This window comes from Tamandua tetradactyla, chromosome 6 (genome assembly GCF_023851605.1).
Source record: "Tamandua tetradactyla isolate mTamTet1 chromosome 6, mTamTet1.pri, whole genome shotgun sequence".
Taxonomy (NCBI): Eukaryota; Metazoa; Chordata; class Mammalia; order Pilosa; family Myrmecophagidae; genus Tamandua; species Tamandua tetradactyla.
This window is the reverse complement of record NC_135332.1, coordinates 157,562,662-157,581,490: the sequence shown is the minus strand read 5'-3', so window position 1 is coordinate 157,581,490 and position 18,829 is coordinate 157,562,662. Positions and strand designations below refer to the sequence as shown.

Below are 18,829 nucleotides of genomic sequence, written 5' to 3'. Positions count from 1 at the left end.
CATTTAGCCAGCTTGAAATTTTACAATTTATATAGTTTTCTTATAATGAGAGTAGAAAAACTGCCAACTTTTTCATCATCCATTGTATCCCTTATTTAATTAACTACATTGTAAGCCATCATAAATCCTAGTTAACCTCAAAGGAAGCCAAAAATATTTAATAGCATGACTTTACCTTTTAGGTGAACACATATTTTATTTTTGATTGGCCTAAAAGGATATTCTAATTCATTTTGCCATAATGCTATTTTTTTCCAAAGTACTATAAAAAATCCAACAAATCTTGTGAAGATACCAGATAAAAATCTGTTAAGACAAAATAAACAAGATGTACTTTGTTTTTAGAAAGCCATAAACCTTGCAAAAATTTGAACTCTTGATTCAGTGTTGTAACCTGCATCCACTATGGGCTCCTTCATCTCGCCACAGAGCCTCCAGAATGTTCATCATTTCCCCTCTCTGCTGAAATCCTTCAATAACTCTATTGCTCTGGAGAAATTCCTGAGCATTGTCAGAAAGGTCTTGCAAGGTCCGACCCCTAATTGCTGTTTCAGCTTCATCGGTAATTTGGTACCACATTCTCTCCTTTCTAGCACACAAGCCTTCTTTGATTTTTAGGAATGTCCATTTCCATCCAGTAAAAGTATCTTAGCCATTCTTCCTGTCTGGAACATACTTGCCTCTGCTTCTACTCTAGATAATTCCTACCAATCATTTGGATTTTGATTCTGGCATTGCTTCCTCAGGGAAGTATTCCTAAATTCCTTAACTACGTCAACAATTTCCCAACAAAGAATGCAATACTGAATGCTCCTTCTTCATGGTGCCTGCCAGCAAAGTAATTTTCTTGCGTTTATTTTGTCACACATAAATAAAACTATTATTTAGAGTTTGGCTCACCTATTAGATTGGATGTTCCATGAGACCTGGGGGATTATGATGACTTTTGATCTTCATTTTAGCTTCACTAACATGGTTCCTGGCACTTACTGTATCCTCCATGAATATGATTTGAATAGGTGGCCAAATGATTCAACTTTAAATTTTGCAGAAAAAATTCAAATAGCCAGACCATATGTAGTTTGAGTATCATAAGAAATAGTTGAATTGAAAATATTTCTGTAAATCAGCCCTTTCTGTGAATGGTTGGGGAGATGCTTTAGATGCACTCATCAAAATGACAAGCATGGTGGCCAAGATGGAGTGAGGCTGAAAGAATAAATTCTCTGTTCTGGCATTGACAGGATGCATACTCACTCCGACCAGATACCAAGCAATGTTATTTAGCAGAAAAAACACAGTGCTGAATGCAAGTGTTCTATGAACTTGTTCTAATTCAACCCTTTATTTAAATCCACTCTAAGATAAAATTTGGGTTTAGAATAATTCATCCTGCTGTCAAATTCCTTGATTATGAAAGTGCTTATTTTTTATGAACATGGTGTTTAAAATTCGGCCAAAGCACAATATGAAGTTTGTAAACATTAATTTATGGCCGCCAAGTATGTACAATGTAATATGCACTGAAAGCAAATGGTGCTGATTTTATGGTTTTTGTCAGACGCTTATGCTAGGTTGGCTCTGTGGTAACAAAGAAATCAAGCAGAAGTTCTGAACAAAGAGCTTGTTATAAGAATTGGCAAGATCATTAATTTGAGTGTTGGTGGAACTGAATTTTCGTTCTAGTTTTCAAGTGCAAGTTAGTCATACTTTACAATTGCAATTTGTTTGCTGTAAAGTAAGGGTTCCTTTAAAGTGAGCCTTTCTGTGTGTTCCTCCACATTCCATCTGTAGGTAGTTTGAGCTGATTTATCTCTCTGGTGAGCTTGAATAAAGGAACTTCAAGGAGAGCATGAAGAGAAAACCGATGTGTATGCCCAAGAGTTTGGTGGACACATTGAATTATTTTTAAAACCATGTCTATGCATTGTAATAACCATTGCATTCTGGAAGAAACTGTTTTACTACAGAGGGTGAATCAAAAGGACAAGTTTCCATTTGACCAAATGCAGGACATCTAAAAGGAGTTCTGATCTGGATAGTCTAAGTATTTTTCAAGAAGCCCACCTGGAAGTGGGGGGGAAAATTAAGCACTGCAGGTTTACTGTTCTTTGTCTGTGGTATGAGTGAGGAATGTAAGCAGCCAGCCAGAGACACTCATCCCAACAAGTTTATGGGGAAACCTTTCAGGGCCCCATCTCATGAAAGAAAGAATCGTCTGGTTTTAATCATCTGCCAAGCTCCATGAAAAACCATACCACATCAGTGTCCGACAAATGAAAGCATATATGCTCCAACCCCTTCTCCTTCAAACCATTAGAGGAATCAGAGACAGCTCAGTGAGTAGGATAAACTGAAATACTAGCAGGGAAACATAAAAAAAGGAAATCCTCTCCTCGCCTCCTCTACCACAAACCCATGGTAAGGGAGAAAAGAATCTTAACCACAGTAAAGTGTATTTATACATTAGTACCCAGGAGTAGCCAAATTAATTAGTGAAGTGGTTTTTTTTTCAATTAAAATAAAAACTGGAGATTTTTGCTTTTAATCTAAGCATGAGCAGGATTATCATGTGCTGCCTGAGATTTTATTGAAAGAAAGGAAAATAAATAGCACACAGCATTTTAAATGGGTAATTGGGGGAGCAAAAAATAGTTCAGCAAACCAATTACATTAAATATGTGATAATGTATTTTTTTCTTTCTTCCTAAAGTGGTAATTAACTTTGGTGTTTGTACTGAGAAGGTAGAGAGTATAAGTGATACACAGTCGGAGGTACAGGTAGCTGGCCAGGTGTGCCAGAAGGTTAAAGTTTTCAGGATATTAGAGATTCAGGCAAGAAAAGTGTTGTTTAATGTGCCAATGGTCTAGATGGGGCCACTAGCTCATTCTTATTGCTCGACAAACTTAAGAAATAGATGAAAATAAACATTTGTCATTTTTACGACAGTGTGTGATGAAAGGAACATGTCTTGTAAGAGGAATATATTTATGCTTTCGGTTTATAGATTACAGAGTTAAATGGATGAAGTTTGTGGGCAGAAAGCAGCTAATGCTATTTGACATGTACATTATATTAAAATAAAGTTGTCCTCAACACCAACCATTTTGCCACTCCCCACCCATCATGGAGCTAAAAAGAAACTTACTGCCCATCTCTATTAAGCGAAGTTATGGAGCTATCTGTTACAGCAAATAATCACTTGTTTTAGAGTCAGATTTTTTTCTTAAACATTTAACTTGAATGGAAGCAAATTCCTGAACAGCTCAAGGCAACAACATTAATCTTGAAACAGTTTAATGCACAAGTAAATTTGTATTCTATTAGCTTAACTGGCCTACGCAGTATTCCAACAAGGTGAATGTTATGGCTTCAATTCCTCTCTGAAACAAGAAGTATTATATTTTCATGCCATAAACATTTGCTCATGTAACCACTATATAAGGGTGTACCATTGACCAAAAGTAAACCTGTGTAAGTAGAATACCCCTTGGAAAAGCAGAATCATAGATCTAAATGTTAGGTTTGTAGAAATGCATTCATAATATTATATTTGCACATACCAAATGAAAAGCCATAAAAAATTTTACACTGTTTGATGGAAAATATGACTGAAGATATTATTTAGTACAATATTTCTCTCTATATCCTGAATATGCAGTATAATTTTATTTGGATTGCATTTCCCCAAACATTTTTCAATAACTTTTGAAACAAACCATTCTTTGTTAAATCATTTTTTAAATTTTGTGCATGCCTACTTAAAAAATAAAAACAAAGCTCTGCCATCAACAAACATACAAAGAGTGATTAAAGACTTCCCATCACAAGCCTTACGGATGATGTTTCTTTCATTTACTTGCTTCATCACTTAATCGCTGAAAAACAAATTTTGGTTTCTATCATGCTGAGATCCAATTTTGGAGTGTAGATTTGTACTCGCTTTCATTGCTACTTCAACCAATTGTCATAAAATTGTCAAGATATAGTTAGTACTTATACGTGAGCTTACAAGTTTTTCATACATTTCTCATTTCATTTAATCTTCTCCATTAGTATACCATGCACGCAATATAAATAACATTTGTATAGTTTTTTTTTGTAAATGTTAGCAGAGTTGCTTTAATTGCATTCTCTTAATAATTTATAACTGAGCATCTTCTTGTTTTTCACAGCTGAAGATGCATGTGGAGGAACAATGAGAGGATCCAGTGGCATCATTTCTAGCCCTAGTTTTCCTAATGAATACCACAACAACGCTGATTGTACTTGGACCATTGTAGCAGAGCCTGGAGACACCATTTCACTCATATTTACTGATTTCCAAATGGAAGAAAAATACGATTATCTTGAAATAGAAGGTTCTGAGCCACCTACAATATGGTAAGTAGATAGATTCTATGAACCTCGAATTGGTGTTATTGCCTTAGCCAAACTTGGTATCAAAGACCAAGTGTCATGGGCCTTTCAAGGTTTGGATTCTTTAAAAGAGATTATGATGTAGGAACATTATAAGGGGATGTTGTCAGAGTCAAGCCATATTTTTGATGATTAGGGCACTGAAATGTTAAATAAATTGGAATTTTGAAAAGTGGAGATTTCCATCAGTATTTCTTCATCTCTCAATCAGTGAAAATCAGTCTGTGTATTAATCAGCATTTATGTAAGGAAAATAAAAGTTGTTCCTATTGTAATGTTTGCTTTTTTTCCTTAGTATGCCAGTCTGGACTTGGTGATTCCTTTCAAATTAATAGAACAGTCTTCATTGTAATTTGCCTTTGTCTATGCAGATGGATTTTTTATGTAACTTATCCAAAGGGGAAAAAATATCAAACACCATTTTAATCTGGATAAATATGGTCTCTTTCTTTAGAGACTAAAGTCATGGTCTTATGAGACTTGCAGTTTTTAGAGCATATATTTTAGGTCATAGTATTTTAAAAGAGAATTTTTTTTCTCTAAGCTATTTTTTATTTGAGCCTACTGAATATTGTTGGAGCCAAATATAAATTATGACTCAGTAATTCATAGAATGATAAAATGGGTTTGGTGAAGTAAAGAATTGGGTAAACACTAGACCAGGAAGGGCTTTGTCAGCCATGTAAAGAATTCCCAAGGGCAGTAGTGTTGAGCAAAAGTTCCAGGCTACCACCAGGGGAGAAGACCGAGCAAATGAAGAACATCAAAGCTCATAATCATCCTGGTGATCAAGAGTAGGAGGCCAAACATTGCAGCTCACTGCATGGCACTTTGATTTTGCATCAGGAAGCACACAACACAAAGCACTGTTTAGAGCAATGCTTTCATTCACACAGAGAAGATACAGAAGAGAGTCTGCTTCAGCAGTGAGCATTGGTCTCATGGCCTGTGGGTCTCCCCTCCAGATGATACAGGATGATTGACTATATGCACCCCTCTCCTGCTGTAGCAGGAAAATCCCATTTCTTTCCACTAGGAACAGATAGACTAATGGAGTTGGCCAGGTGCCGTATGATGCACAGGCATCATCAAGTTGAAGAAATTCACTGTGCATATCTGGATCAAGGGAGGATCACACCCAAATGGAAGAAGAATGTGGGCTGAGCACAGGCTCACTTCCATGCACCAATAAAGGAATATTGCAGACCCAGGGCTCTGATTGGGCAAGTCCATAAAGGATGGACTTGCAATGGCTGCTTCCTCAATAAGTGGGAGTTTGTTGAAATGTTTTATTTTCAAATGATTATTCTTACTGAAGTGTAGAGACTGATTTTAAGTGGCACTTGGTTAGATGTAGGAAGATTTTTTAAGAGGTGGTTGCAATCACCTTGGATTAGGAGATTAGAATGGTATTGACAGAGATAAAGAAGTGGACTGATTTGAGAGATAGTTACGAGGTATAATCAAAGGACTCTATAATGGAGGGGGAAATAAGAAGTTGGTATTAAAATAAAACCTGTTTTACTGACTTACAAAATATTAATTGCATATTGATGTTCATTGAGATGGGAAATAATAAAGTTAGATGAAGTCTGAAGTGGAGAATGCTATAATATTGACTTTAGTGGGAAATGCCATGAATATTGAGTTAATTAGGTCTGAAGTCTCTTTGAGAAGCAAATTGTAGCCATCAGTTTTATATATATGTTTACATGAGATTCAGTAATTCAGGTTAGAGATGTAACTGAAAAATATTTGATATTGGTGGTATTTGATCCAGTACGGAGGAATAATATTGACTAGAGACAAAATAGAATGAGAAAAAAGAGGACTAGGACTGAGTCTGAGGATCAACAACATGTAAGTACTGGGCTGAGCCTGATGACCAAGCAGAGAATACTGATGAAGGGTATTCAGAGAGAAGAGGGTATATCTAAGAAAATGAAGTATCACAAATAAAAGAGAAGAAGAGTTTGAAAAAAGAACAGCAGTGTGAACTGCTCCTGAAAAGATGTTAGCTAAATGTTAAAAAACAAACAAACACTTTTAGAGTGAAGATGTTGGCTTAACCTTGGCAAAAGTATTAAGTGGTGTCATCATCTTAACATATGACTTTTAAGGTAAAGCCAAAGTAACATATTTAGTTATACCCACTTCGTTTGTTTGTTTGGTTGTTTTCTATCTCCAGTCCCTCAATAGTTATGATTATATAACTTAAGCTCTTTCCTTGATAATTTCATGCCAGAGTGCAATGAAATCCAGCAGAATCCTGTTTTAAATGTTGGAGAATTCTGTAGTTATTATTTTAGAAATTACTACTTCTACAATAACATGTATTTGAGTCATTTCAAGGTGAATGATAATACCATGAATATATGATATAGACATATTTGGTATATAAATGATCCCATTAAACATGGCGGTTTTTATATTTGCAACATATTCGACTAATAGATATAATGAAAGATATTTGGGAACATTTGTTTTGTAGCCCCGATTCCTTTACAACTAAAGGGAAAATACCCAAATCTAGCTCATTTACTCTACAGATTGAAACAACTCCAACAACTCCATTTATGTTCATCTAGTCACTTTCTTTTTTCAGAATAAACTTTCCTAGTAATGGTTTGCATGTTTTCTTATCAACAGGAGTAGCTAAAACCAATGCATCTTGCTCATTAATTGCAGCAGATCCCAAAATTTATTATGTCAATTTTCTCCTTTAATGACACATGGTCACTTTACTTGTTTTCCTTTTCCTCAATATTAAAAAAAGCAACTAATAAATTCATTGTTTTGCTGTATTTTCACATTAGTGTTATAATAAATGTTTAGGTAGAATTGTCAAAATCTTGGTTATAATAGTAAACCAACAAATAGGTCATTTGGCAATTTTCAAAAAAATGGATACAAATGACCATATTATGCAACATTATTATAAATGCCAATTTAAAGATATACAGTATCAGTAAATTATTACTATTGTACATACTCATTTAAATATATAAAGTAGCCTACCTTTTAAATTGCAATAGTTATAGAATTGATATGTAAAATGATCTATAAATAATTAAAAATAAACCTTTAAATCTGATTCTGGTCCTCTAATTCCTTTAATATTGTCATACCTTTCCAAAAGATCTCATCTTTTTAAAATGGAACATTTTATTTCAAGTGACATTGCATTAGCTTGCTCTTTTGATTATGCATTTACTATGTCGTTAATGTAACATTTTCAATTCACAATAGAATTCGATCAAGAAATGTCAGCTGGAGAGAATCACATTCTTTTCATTAAATTGAAAATGGTTGCTTTGACTGCGTGGTCTTCATTGAAAATCTAGTATCAAGAGCCCTGGAACTTACCACTACCTTATATATAATATTGCTTTGCTCCTAAAGTTCAGACAGTGAGACAAGGTTTAATGACACTAATAACACAGCAGAGTTAGCCCAACAATTGTGCTGTATAAAGGATATTAACTATTTTCCAGTGATTCACTTGCAAATATATATGCTAAATCACTAGGTTCTTGTTCATTTTAAAGTAGTCAGTATAACACTGCATGATCCAACAAGACTGCACTAGAACCACTCAATTTTACTAGATGATAAGAGTATGAGTACTGATGAATTTTAACTGATTCCAGTAAATATCAATGAAAAATGATATAGGATAAAGAATACTGAGTTTTAATTTCATCTTTGATTCTTTGTTGATGGATGTCAATGGGAAGTCAAGTCACTACCACTCCCAACTCCACTCTCAGTTTCCTCATCTATTATATTTAAGGCTTCTCTCAACTCTGATACTGAGTGGCATTGTCTGCCTAGGTGCTGTGGCAGGGATACAGAGGTGGACAGTAACTAGTCAATGCCTTATTGATAAAGCGTTGCATGAAGTATTTGATTAGGTACTCTTAAAAAATCAAATTGCTTCCAATCAATTTGCTTGGTTCATTATTCAAATCCCATTCATTCAACAAATACTTACTGGGCACCTATGCATACCAGGCATCATTCTAAGTGTTTGTGATACATCAGTGGCTCTAGAGATAAAGAGGCCTTCTCCTCTAGAGATCAAGAGGCCTTCTCCTACAGAACCTGAGCTCTATTAGTGGTAGAAAGACAATGAAATAACCAACATAAACATGTAAATTTTGCTAATGGTTTAGAGATTGATAATAATGAAGAGGTGGACCAAGGAAGAGAGTTCAGGAGAGCAGAAGTGAGGTGATGGGTGGGTAGTTTATCTAATTGAGAAGCTGAGATTTGAACAGTCTTGAAGAAGTAAGGGAATTAGCCAAGCAGATATCTCAGTAAAAAGTATTCCATGTAGAAACATCTGAAAGTATATAAGGCAGAATGGAACTCATTATGTTAGACAAACAGCTAGGAGGAAGTAGGATCTCAAGAGTCATCTTTGGCTTTTACTGTAGTTGAAATGGGAAGTCATTGTAGGGCTCTGAGTACAGTAGTGACATGATAGGACTTTTATTTTAAAAGGTTCACCCTGACTGCTGTGTGAGAAAGAATCTATAAGGGGGGACGGATAGAAGAACAGGAGATATATTGTAATAATCTAAGTGAGAGCTTATAGTTGTTTGGATGAGGAAATCACAATGGAAGTAATGAGAGGTTGCTGGGTTATGAAGATAAAGTTGACAGAATCTCCTAACTGATAAGATGTGAAGTGGTAAAAAGAGAGGAGAGAAGGATAACTTGAAGGTTTGGGCCTGAAGAACTGAGAGGATAGATTTTTTATTCATTAATATTGGAAGGTTATTGCTGGAATATTTTTGGTTGGGATGATGAGATCAGTTATAGAGCTAAGTTTTAGATGGCTAATGAACTATCTCAACAGCAGAAGGTATCAAGGATGCATTTTAGATATATAAATCTTAGTTCAGAATAAAAAGTGAGGCTGGACATGTAAATTTGGAAGTGAATCCAGGGCACTCTAAGAAGTCAGCAAAATTAAGGAGAATCAGTAAAAGAGATTGAGGAGAGTTAATGAGATAGGAGGAAAATCAAGAGAGTGTGGTTCATTGGGAACCAAATGAAGAACATGCATCAAGAAGAAGGAATTGTTCACCTGTCTCAAAGCTGATGATAACCTAAATAATATGGGCTCCAAAACTGATCATTAGATTTAGGAACATGGAAATCATTGGTTGCTCTGATGAAAGGAATTTTGTGAGTGACTGTGACCATTTTAAAAGAGAATGGGAGAAGCAAAATTGGAACCAACGATAATGAAAAACTTTCCTGGAATTTTGCATCAAGGATGAGCACAGAACTGAGGCAATAGCTAAAGATGGAAGTAGGGCTATAAGAGGTTTTAGGGGGCGTTGTTTGTTTGTTTTGTCTGTCACCTGGGAAAGACAACCAATGTTTTTATGATCATGGGAATGTTCTGCCTGAGAGTGGAAACTGGTGATATGAGAAAGAGTGAGAAGAATCAGACGAGCAAAGTGAAGAGATGGTAATAGTGACTTAACCTTTCCTTTAAAAACTCTGTTTGTGAAAGGAAAAAGACAAAAATGGAAGTAATTAAAGAATGAAGCATATCAAGAAAATCAAGATTACAAGAACATTTGAGGTACTAAGCAATGCTATAATTTATGAGGAGTTTAATTAATTTGGAAACTCTATGTACGGAAATAAAACGGAGAAGTATGAAATCAAAGCCTAGAATCAAGAGGAATGAATGATTGAATATTACACATAGTAATAAACAGTTCAATTATAATTTTTATCTTGCAGACTGGATGACAGAAAATGTATAAACAACAGTATAAATGTTAGGAAGACAGGATAATATATCAGGACCTGAAGAAAAATAATGAGTTCAATTTGCAAGATATAGGGTTGAAGGTTAAGCAGATTTTCCTCAAGATGTTCCCCTAAGAAATTGGAAATGTGTGAGCGAAATGTGACAGCTAAATTGAGGTCAGAGATGAGAATTTAGAAGTTGCTAAAACTGAAATATTGCTGAAGTCAAGGAACAGTTATCAAGAGCAGAATATTAACAAAACTATAGCATTTGGATCATGTATTATAGGATAACATGCTTAAATTATTCTTGTTTTAATTTTTTATTGTATACTATAACATATATACAAAGCAAAGAAAGAAAAAAGCAGTAGATTCCAAAGCACTTTTCGACAAGTGGTTACAGGACAAACCAGAGAGTTTGTCATGGGCAATCATACTATCATCTCAGATTTTTCCTCTAGCTGCTCCAGAACATTGGAGGCTAGAAGGAATAAATATTTTTTTTATGATCATAATAGACTTCTTTCTTTTATTGTGAAAAATAACATATACACAAAAAAAGCAATAAATTTCAAAGTACATCGCAACAATTAGTTGCGATTTCAGAGTTCGGTATGGGTTACAATTCCACAATTTTAGGTTTTTACTTCTAGCTGCTTTAAGATACTGGAAACTAAAAGAAATATCAATATAATGATTCAGCAATCAAACTTATTTGTTAAACTCTACCTTCTCTGTATAATTCCACTATCACCTTTGATCTTTCTTCTACTTTTTAGTAAATTATTCTTTTTTATTATGCCCTTTTAATTACATTTATTGCATTTAAATTAATGCTAAACATTCAAAGTACTAAATTTAGTCGTACAAGTTTCCACTGTGTACTGGCTTCCATCTAAAGCCAGTTGCCCCATGTGTACCCTAGGTCCTGTCCCTTCTCACCTACTCAGATGTTGTGAAAGCAGTTTTTCTTAATTCTCTTTAAAATTTTCAATTGTACTCTCTGGTCAATCACTCCTTAACCAGCTGTAACTTGGCTTTTGCCACCATTTCTATAGAACTGGATTTTTCAAATGACCAAATATCTCTTAGTTCTTAGTTTAATATTTATCTCGCTTGATTTAACTACAATATTCAATTTTGTTGTTTACCTCCTCTTTCAAGAACATTCTTCTCTCCATGGAAGAAGTTATTTCTACTACCTTTTCCTATCACTCTTTGGTAATATCTTTTCAGCATTTGGGGGGGGGGTGGATTTTCTTCCTTCATCCCTTCTTTATAGTTGGCCTCTGCCAAATCTTTGTCCTGTCTCCTCTTTTTCTCTGTTCATTTTACCTTGGGATTTATTTAAATTTCCATGGTTTCATCTATAGCAAGACTTTGCATTTTCCCCAAAAGTTACTAATTATTTCTTTTCTTACTTTGTTGCTACTTGTGTACATATCTTTACTAAAATAGTAGGCTCTTTTGAGATTATATCTCAAGTTACACATAATGCTTTGTGCTACACATGTCACTATTTGATGAATAACAGATTTTTGTCTTTTATGACCAGATACATCAGTTGAACATGTCCTTTCACCTCTTTTCCTCAGTGATTGTACTTGATTTCATTGAAGCTATATGATTTTACTGAAGTTGTTTGTGTTAGGTTCAGGTCTGAGTAAAAGAAAATAGAAACAAAGAATCAAGAGGCTTGAACAAGATAGAAGTTTTGTTCTGTTTAATGTAAAATTTTGGAGATAGGTATACAGGATTGCTATGGGACACCATGGTTGTCTCGCATAGTGTTACACTTGTAGGTGGCCTTCGTTCCCAAGGTCATAGCTTGTCCAAGCTCCGGTCTTTAAATCTGCTCCCTGACAGTAGGAAGGAGGAAAGGAGAAAGAAAGGACCAAAGGATACTCATTGGTCTTTTCTTATAGAAGCTTCTGGTTGTTGCCCTACATATTCCACTGCTTTTCTACTTCTGCAAAAGATCCCATTTGCCAAAATTTACTTACATCTTCACTTGGTTGTAAGAGACACAGGGAAATGTTAATCTTTATTCTTAATGGCTATTGCTCAGCTAAAATCCTGCCATTATGCCAAAAAGGAGAAGAAAAATTAAGAAATAACTAGTCATTTCTTCTACACTGGTTTTACTGATTCAAACCTCCCAGGGAAAGTATATATTGACTAGTATTTTACCTGAATACCAGCATGATTCTTTGAGTGTGTGTCTATGTGTTTATATTAGTGTGTATATATTAGATATGTGTATATATACAGAGACATATAGAAAAGAATGTAGGCATATCTATATATTATTATACATATGCAGGTAAAGATACAGATATACATACACACATCCTATGTATATATGCTTATTTGTGTGTGTATATGGGCTTATATCTATCTATCTATATATCTTACTATAGTCAAAAGCAAAGCTTGTAGGTCCACATTTAGCAATGTTTCTCAAATGACATTTTAGTCATTTCTATATGAGTAGCACCTGTGGTGTTTGCTAAAATGAAGATTCCCCAGCTCCCACACAAAGCTATTGATTTACATTCGATAAGAATGGAGTCAGGAAATCTAAAACCAGGTGATTCTAATGCACACTAAATTTGGACAAGTATTATTCCAGAAATTAAAGCAATAAGTTTGTTTCAACATTGTTGTAAATAAGTCATGTATTTATCCTATAAACCTCCCTCAACTGAACCGAAATATTTTTTACCACTCAAAGAACTGAAGGACAAATCAACACAATCATTCAAACTAATCAAGCTAATTATGTATATGCACACATATATGTTCCCACTAGAAGTCCATATAATAAATAGCTCAATGTTAGTGAATTAGAAAATTGGTCTAAGTTAGCAAAATAAGTTACCCAGAGAAACTGGCTATAATCTTCATTCTGTAAAGATAAATATCAAACACCAATCCTAACATACAGATGCTCCTGTTTACTGTCTTACTCTTTTGAAAATTATTGGACAAAAATTGCAATAAATCCAGAGTTCTGCAAATTACTCATTATCTATAGTAGTAAAATGACTTGATTAAACATCTGCTATGGTTCTGGTACTTTTGAACTACTTCTGTTTTCAGTGATTGCCTCTTAGACTGTCTAGATATATCCAGATATCTAGATATCTAGATTTAGACTATCTAGAATTCTACTACAAATAAGATATAGGGAAGATTTTTTATGGATTCTGCTGCCCAATTTTTCTCATTGAGGGAGAGAAAATCTGAGACTCAAGTTGTATATTCAAGATGAGAACCGAGGTCTTTTGATATCTGCTGTGTTTCATGTTTTCACAAAATGTACCTCCTGTTATTATACATAAAACTAGGCTTTCTTATAAAAATATAATTTTCCTGTATCTCAGTAAAACTTTAAATTACCTGAAACTTTGAGATTATAGAATAGATTATAGAAGTAACAAATATTATAGAATAGATTAACATTTACAAATATAATCAAAATTGCTAATATAGATTGGGTTGATATCTAAATCTAATTTTGATCAGAAGACTAGAAATTCTGTTAGATATGTGAGAATGCCATAATATGATTAGTGCCTTTAAATATATATTTTTCCTACCTTAAGAAAAACCCATGTGACATTGTATAAAGAGCTACTGACAGAGGATACAAGGCTTGTTCATCCATAATAAAATAACTGCATAACGGATAAAACTAGAATTAACAAAAGCAGATGAATACCAAAAGAAACACTTTCAAAGATTTCTAACCAGTCTAATTCCATTTAAATGCAAAAATTTTTTATCACTGAAAGCTTTTAGATACAATACTATTAGATGTTAGTGCACATAACTTTGATATAAAAATGTATATGTATATAAATAAATAATTTACATATATACATATATGAAATTGCTTATTGCAAATCTAAGACTATCCTTCTAATTATTAGTATGGAGAGGAAAAATCCTTTTGTAATATTTTCATACTTGTAAGAACAGACCTTTAATTTACTGCTGCAACTATATTAAATGAGTGACTTTTCTAAAGATCGTTTAGATCTATAAGAGACAATGAATGCCTATTCTGATTTTAAATATAATAAAGCCATTGAGCTATAAAAATATATAAATTTAATAATTGAATAAATTATTCAAAGATATGCTTAAATCTCAAAGGAAAGTTTGTATATTGTCTCTTTTTGTTCATCTTGTGGATCTTTCATAAATTCTATAAGTGTACAAAAACTCTAAAGATAAGGCAATGCTATAATATATGACTAATTTCATGATCCCATTCAATTCCTATAAATCACATACCATCTTGCATATCATCGGTATCCATGGAGATGCCCCAATATGCACTTTTCATAATAATTTCTTGTTCTCCTCATCTCCTCTTTAATAAAATACTCCCATGAATATTACTCAGAATCACAAATTTGCCACTCAAAGCTCCAGTATTTCTCTTTCTTATTCTATTCATCTATTTGTTTTCTTTAATTTCATTGTAACTTCTGTGCTTGATATATCCATTTTCCATTAATTTATTAACCTATGACTTAGCCTTAGCCAGGAGAAGTCATCACTTCCATTTTGATAGGACAAAAGAGTGAAAGAACAGATATAGTTACATTTAAATTTATAAATATAATGAGAGAAACTTAGATAAATCCTTCTGGTGGTTTCAATTTTCTCTCTGAATGAAGAGGAAAGGTCATTGGCTGAAAGTGGGGAAAGGTGGTAGGGGATGGGTTAGGATATTTGGGAAAAACGTATTTGAAATATCTTCTATGGAGAATGGGAAAAAAGGGGGGGTGGGATATACAGAAGGATTGCTAGACAGGGTTTGGAATCCAGCTGAGATTTTAAAACATGAGTTTGTAATGGAAATTTTTTATGAACTTGCATAATATTTCTAACATAGCTCTCAGCACTTCAATGTCAGTAAAAAAGGCAGGCAATAGCACTGTCGGGTCATAGCATGTTAGGACAAATGAAGAAGGCAGTTGAAGCTATTGACAGAGTGCAGGCGGAATAGGTAGAGGGGGTTCCAATGGCATTTACCTCATCTAAACACATTGTTTTGTTTTTGGTTTTTTTTTTTTAATCTAAAGTTTGCATGGCATAAACTATACTTGAGGGCTTGAATAAAAGGAAATAGATGCTAACTGAGAATCTAAAACTGTCTAAAATATGGTTCAATGTAAGGACTTACAGGTTATCAGACACTAGTATTAAAAGTCTAATATACAAACAACTTAGATGTTTTTTTCATAAACTTTGAAATGTGTCAAATACATTCATTTTAACAAGACAATTGTCAATCTTTTAAAGGAAGTCAAACTGTAGTTCTTGATTTAACCATTCCTTTTTTTTTTTTTTTTTCATGGGTGCCGGGAATCAAACCCCAGTCTCTGGCATGGCAGTCAATAACCATTGTTTTTGAAGATCACCTTCAGTAACTCTCTTCCTTATTGTGGCTATAACAATCTTCATAAAACTAGCCAACCTATACCTAACTTTGATCAATTTCTCTAATATAGCAAGTGATTTTATGTCCCACAAATATTGTAAAGGCAGATTTTTTATTCCAGAAATGCTTTGATGCCATAGATTAAAAAATAATAGACCAATTAATATAGAATCAGTTGCATACCAATCAAATACAGAAGTTAAACTTTACAGTTTATTTTGAACATACTCATGATTAAGCAATGGAAGACTTTTTTATGTCACTAATTCACTCTAGAATTTCTCCTCCTTACTACAATGACTATAATTTTTTTTTCCTTTTGTTCCAAATATTCATTTTTCTGTTTAACATACTTTCCTATGTCATCCCATATATTTTATTTACAATTAACAATCATAATGGTTAGGAAAACAAATGTTTGCTCCTCTCTCTCTCTTTCTCTCTCCCTCTCTCTTATTTTGTTTCCTTGAATGAGCATTTAATAATGAAGAGACTGGAACTTACTGACATGGATTACTCAATTCAAAAGAAAGCAAATGACAGATTTTTGAGAGAAGATGCAAAGTCATATTAAAAAGGGTATGTGGATAGAAGAAGGGTTGGAGACTTGTGGCCATACTTGCAATAGCCACATAAAACCAGAAATTTTTAATGACGTTTAGCATCTCGTACATTAGTAAAGAATGGTTATTTAGCAGTTAATTTCCACTTATTATCTCTCAAGCAGTAAAAATGTTCAGGACATTTTCCACTCATGTGTATTAAAAGATAGCCATGTATTTCTTTCCCTTGTAGAAGATAGCAGGTCTGTAGTATAAGTATCGTTAACTCTATGATCTAAAATATATAGCTTGTTTTGTTAGCCCAGAATTATTTTGGGGAAATGAGAAAAAAAAAGCTACTTAAAAAACTTACTACCACATTCCCCTTGATAAACAATTGTTCTGATCAGGTTTAAGCATAGTAAGGAATGGCTGGGGGTGAGAAAATTGTTTCAGGAATAATATGAACAAAATAATATGACATAAGGGCAGATAAAGAAGAGAGGTTGGTGTTTAGTGAAAAATTATGTATGGTAATGGGGGAGTTAGAAGAAACTGAGAAAGAAAATTGCACACCAAGAAATAAATTCCCTTAGGGAGTCATGGCACAGTTTATGTCTAATGTTCAACATTAGGATATATGCCCAGCTGGGTTGATATGTAACCCCTAAAACCTCTCTTGCGGAGGAATTGACAGCATGTGTCTATCATGCATTATTTCTCTACATGAGTGATTAGGGGGACTCAAGAAGATTACCATGCATGTGGGTTGTATTGGGTCTTCCAGAGAGAGAATAGTTTTGTGAAATGTAACATGAGTGAAGTCAGGAGTTTAGTTAGAAGGGAAATTTGTAGTACAAAATGCTCCTGAGTAAAGGTCCCCCAGGAATTTGCATAAGTGTCAGAAAGGAAATCACATACATGTCTTTTGCGATATAGGGTGAGGTTCAATCTAAAAGTATTCAAATAAGAAACTTGACCCTAGTTGACATCTGGGTTACAATTGCCTTGATGGAAAAGGCACAAAGAAGTAAAACTGTATGTATTAAATGTTTAAATTATAATGGATCTGGAATTGGGAAAGGATTTTTATAAATTGCTTTTGTTTTGATTTAAGCAATGATTTCAATTAAAATAGGGTTCATAAAAGTCCTTGAAAGGATAATTATTGAAATTTGAAATGCACATTTCAAGGAAAATATGCCATACTACCAACTTTTTTCCAGAAACAAAGAGACTATCACCCAAGCTTTTAACATTAAGGAACTAATTTTTCAAGATCTGTTGCAGATAATGAATTCCTTAATGAACATGGGTAAAACCAGATTCAGCACCATTACATTTCATAGATATGCCTTGCAGAAATCCCAACTATATTATAAATGCCGAATATACTTTCCTAATATTAGTGAAATAAGTTACACATGCACAAGGACACATATTTTCAATAACTTTCGATTTAATTTGCTTCTGTCATATTACCTATTTTTATAGAATTTTTCTTTTTTTAATACTCTTTTCTCCCAAAAGTATAATTTGTCAGTCACTATAACCTCGTGTAATGATAAAGAGGTTCCTATTCCTATAGTTTGTTTGAAAGAGCATGGCAGGATGGGGGTGTTTCCATATCATGGGTGTTTATTGGCTACCAAGAATGTTTGCAGAATGAGAAAATGGATTTTGACAATCAAAAAAAAAAACTAGATCTATGTCTTAAGAGCAGACTACTAATTAAACTCACACTATTCATATGAGATAGGATGTTTATTGAGGTAGTCAACACATTTTCCTTTTTGCTCTCACCTCTGCTGTCCATTCTCCAGTCACAATAGCATTACTTCAGTTTCTTAAAACATGACATGCTCAAGGTTTTTCCACATAATATTCCTCCAGCCTGAATGCTCTACCCCTCTCCTTTCATTTTCATCTGGTTAATATTTTCACCTAGTCCTTCTTCTGATCACAGATTAAAACTCATTTCTTCTAAAGGTCCTCCTTGAACCTTGAAAACCAGGTAAAATCTCCCAGGTACTCTTCTTTAATACTATGCATGTCTTTTAACTCGCACCATAATTTTATAATTACTTATCCAGAGCCCATATTCCTAGCATATTGCTGGATTCATGAAGGCAGGGACCATGTTATTCAGCTGATAATATTAGGGGCCTTACACAGAGCACATGATATGCACAATATTTGTTGAATGAATGAGTAAATGAATGACATCGGTTGTATTATGTACAGAAAATGTGTTTTGCCATAGCATGCTCTCTTTCCTGGAAGTAGATATTTATGGCAAGTCATAGTCTAATTAGAAGTTTGCCTGGTGAGCACAGAATTAGAACAGGATGAAGTAGTTGTTACTGTAAACATCTCTAAGATATTAAAGCCAAATCTGTCCATTTCCAGAGTATCATGGGGCAAGAATGATCAAGTCTGAGGGCAGGTGTGCTGCACCCTTAGTTTCATTTTTAGTCCTTTGAGTTTTCTGTTTCCGGACTGTGTAATCTAGGCAAATTTTCACATTCTAGATTATTTTGGTAGTTAGATTCAGGTGTCAGCTTGGCTAGGTGAAGGTGCCTAGTTCTATTGCTGTGGACATGAGGCAATGGCATGTGAAGCTCATCTGTT

General features: G+C 33.9%; 1 protein-coding gene across 1 annotated transcript in view; it reads left to right on the top strand.

The window, feature by feature from the left end:
- CSMD3 (CUB and Sushi multiple domains 3) overlaps positions 1–18,829 on the top strand; it is a 1,056,828-nt gene that overhangs the window by 217,769 nt on the left and 820,230 nt on the right. Inside the window, exon 5 of the mRNA XM_077163312.1 lies at positions 4,177–4,384. Coding sequence (XP_077019427.1) covers positions 4,177–4,384 — 208 coding nt within the window. The remainder of the gene's footprint in view (positions 1–4,176; positions 4,385–18,829) is intronic.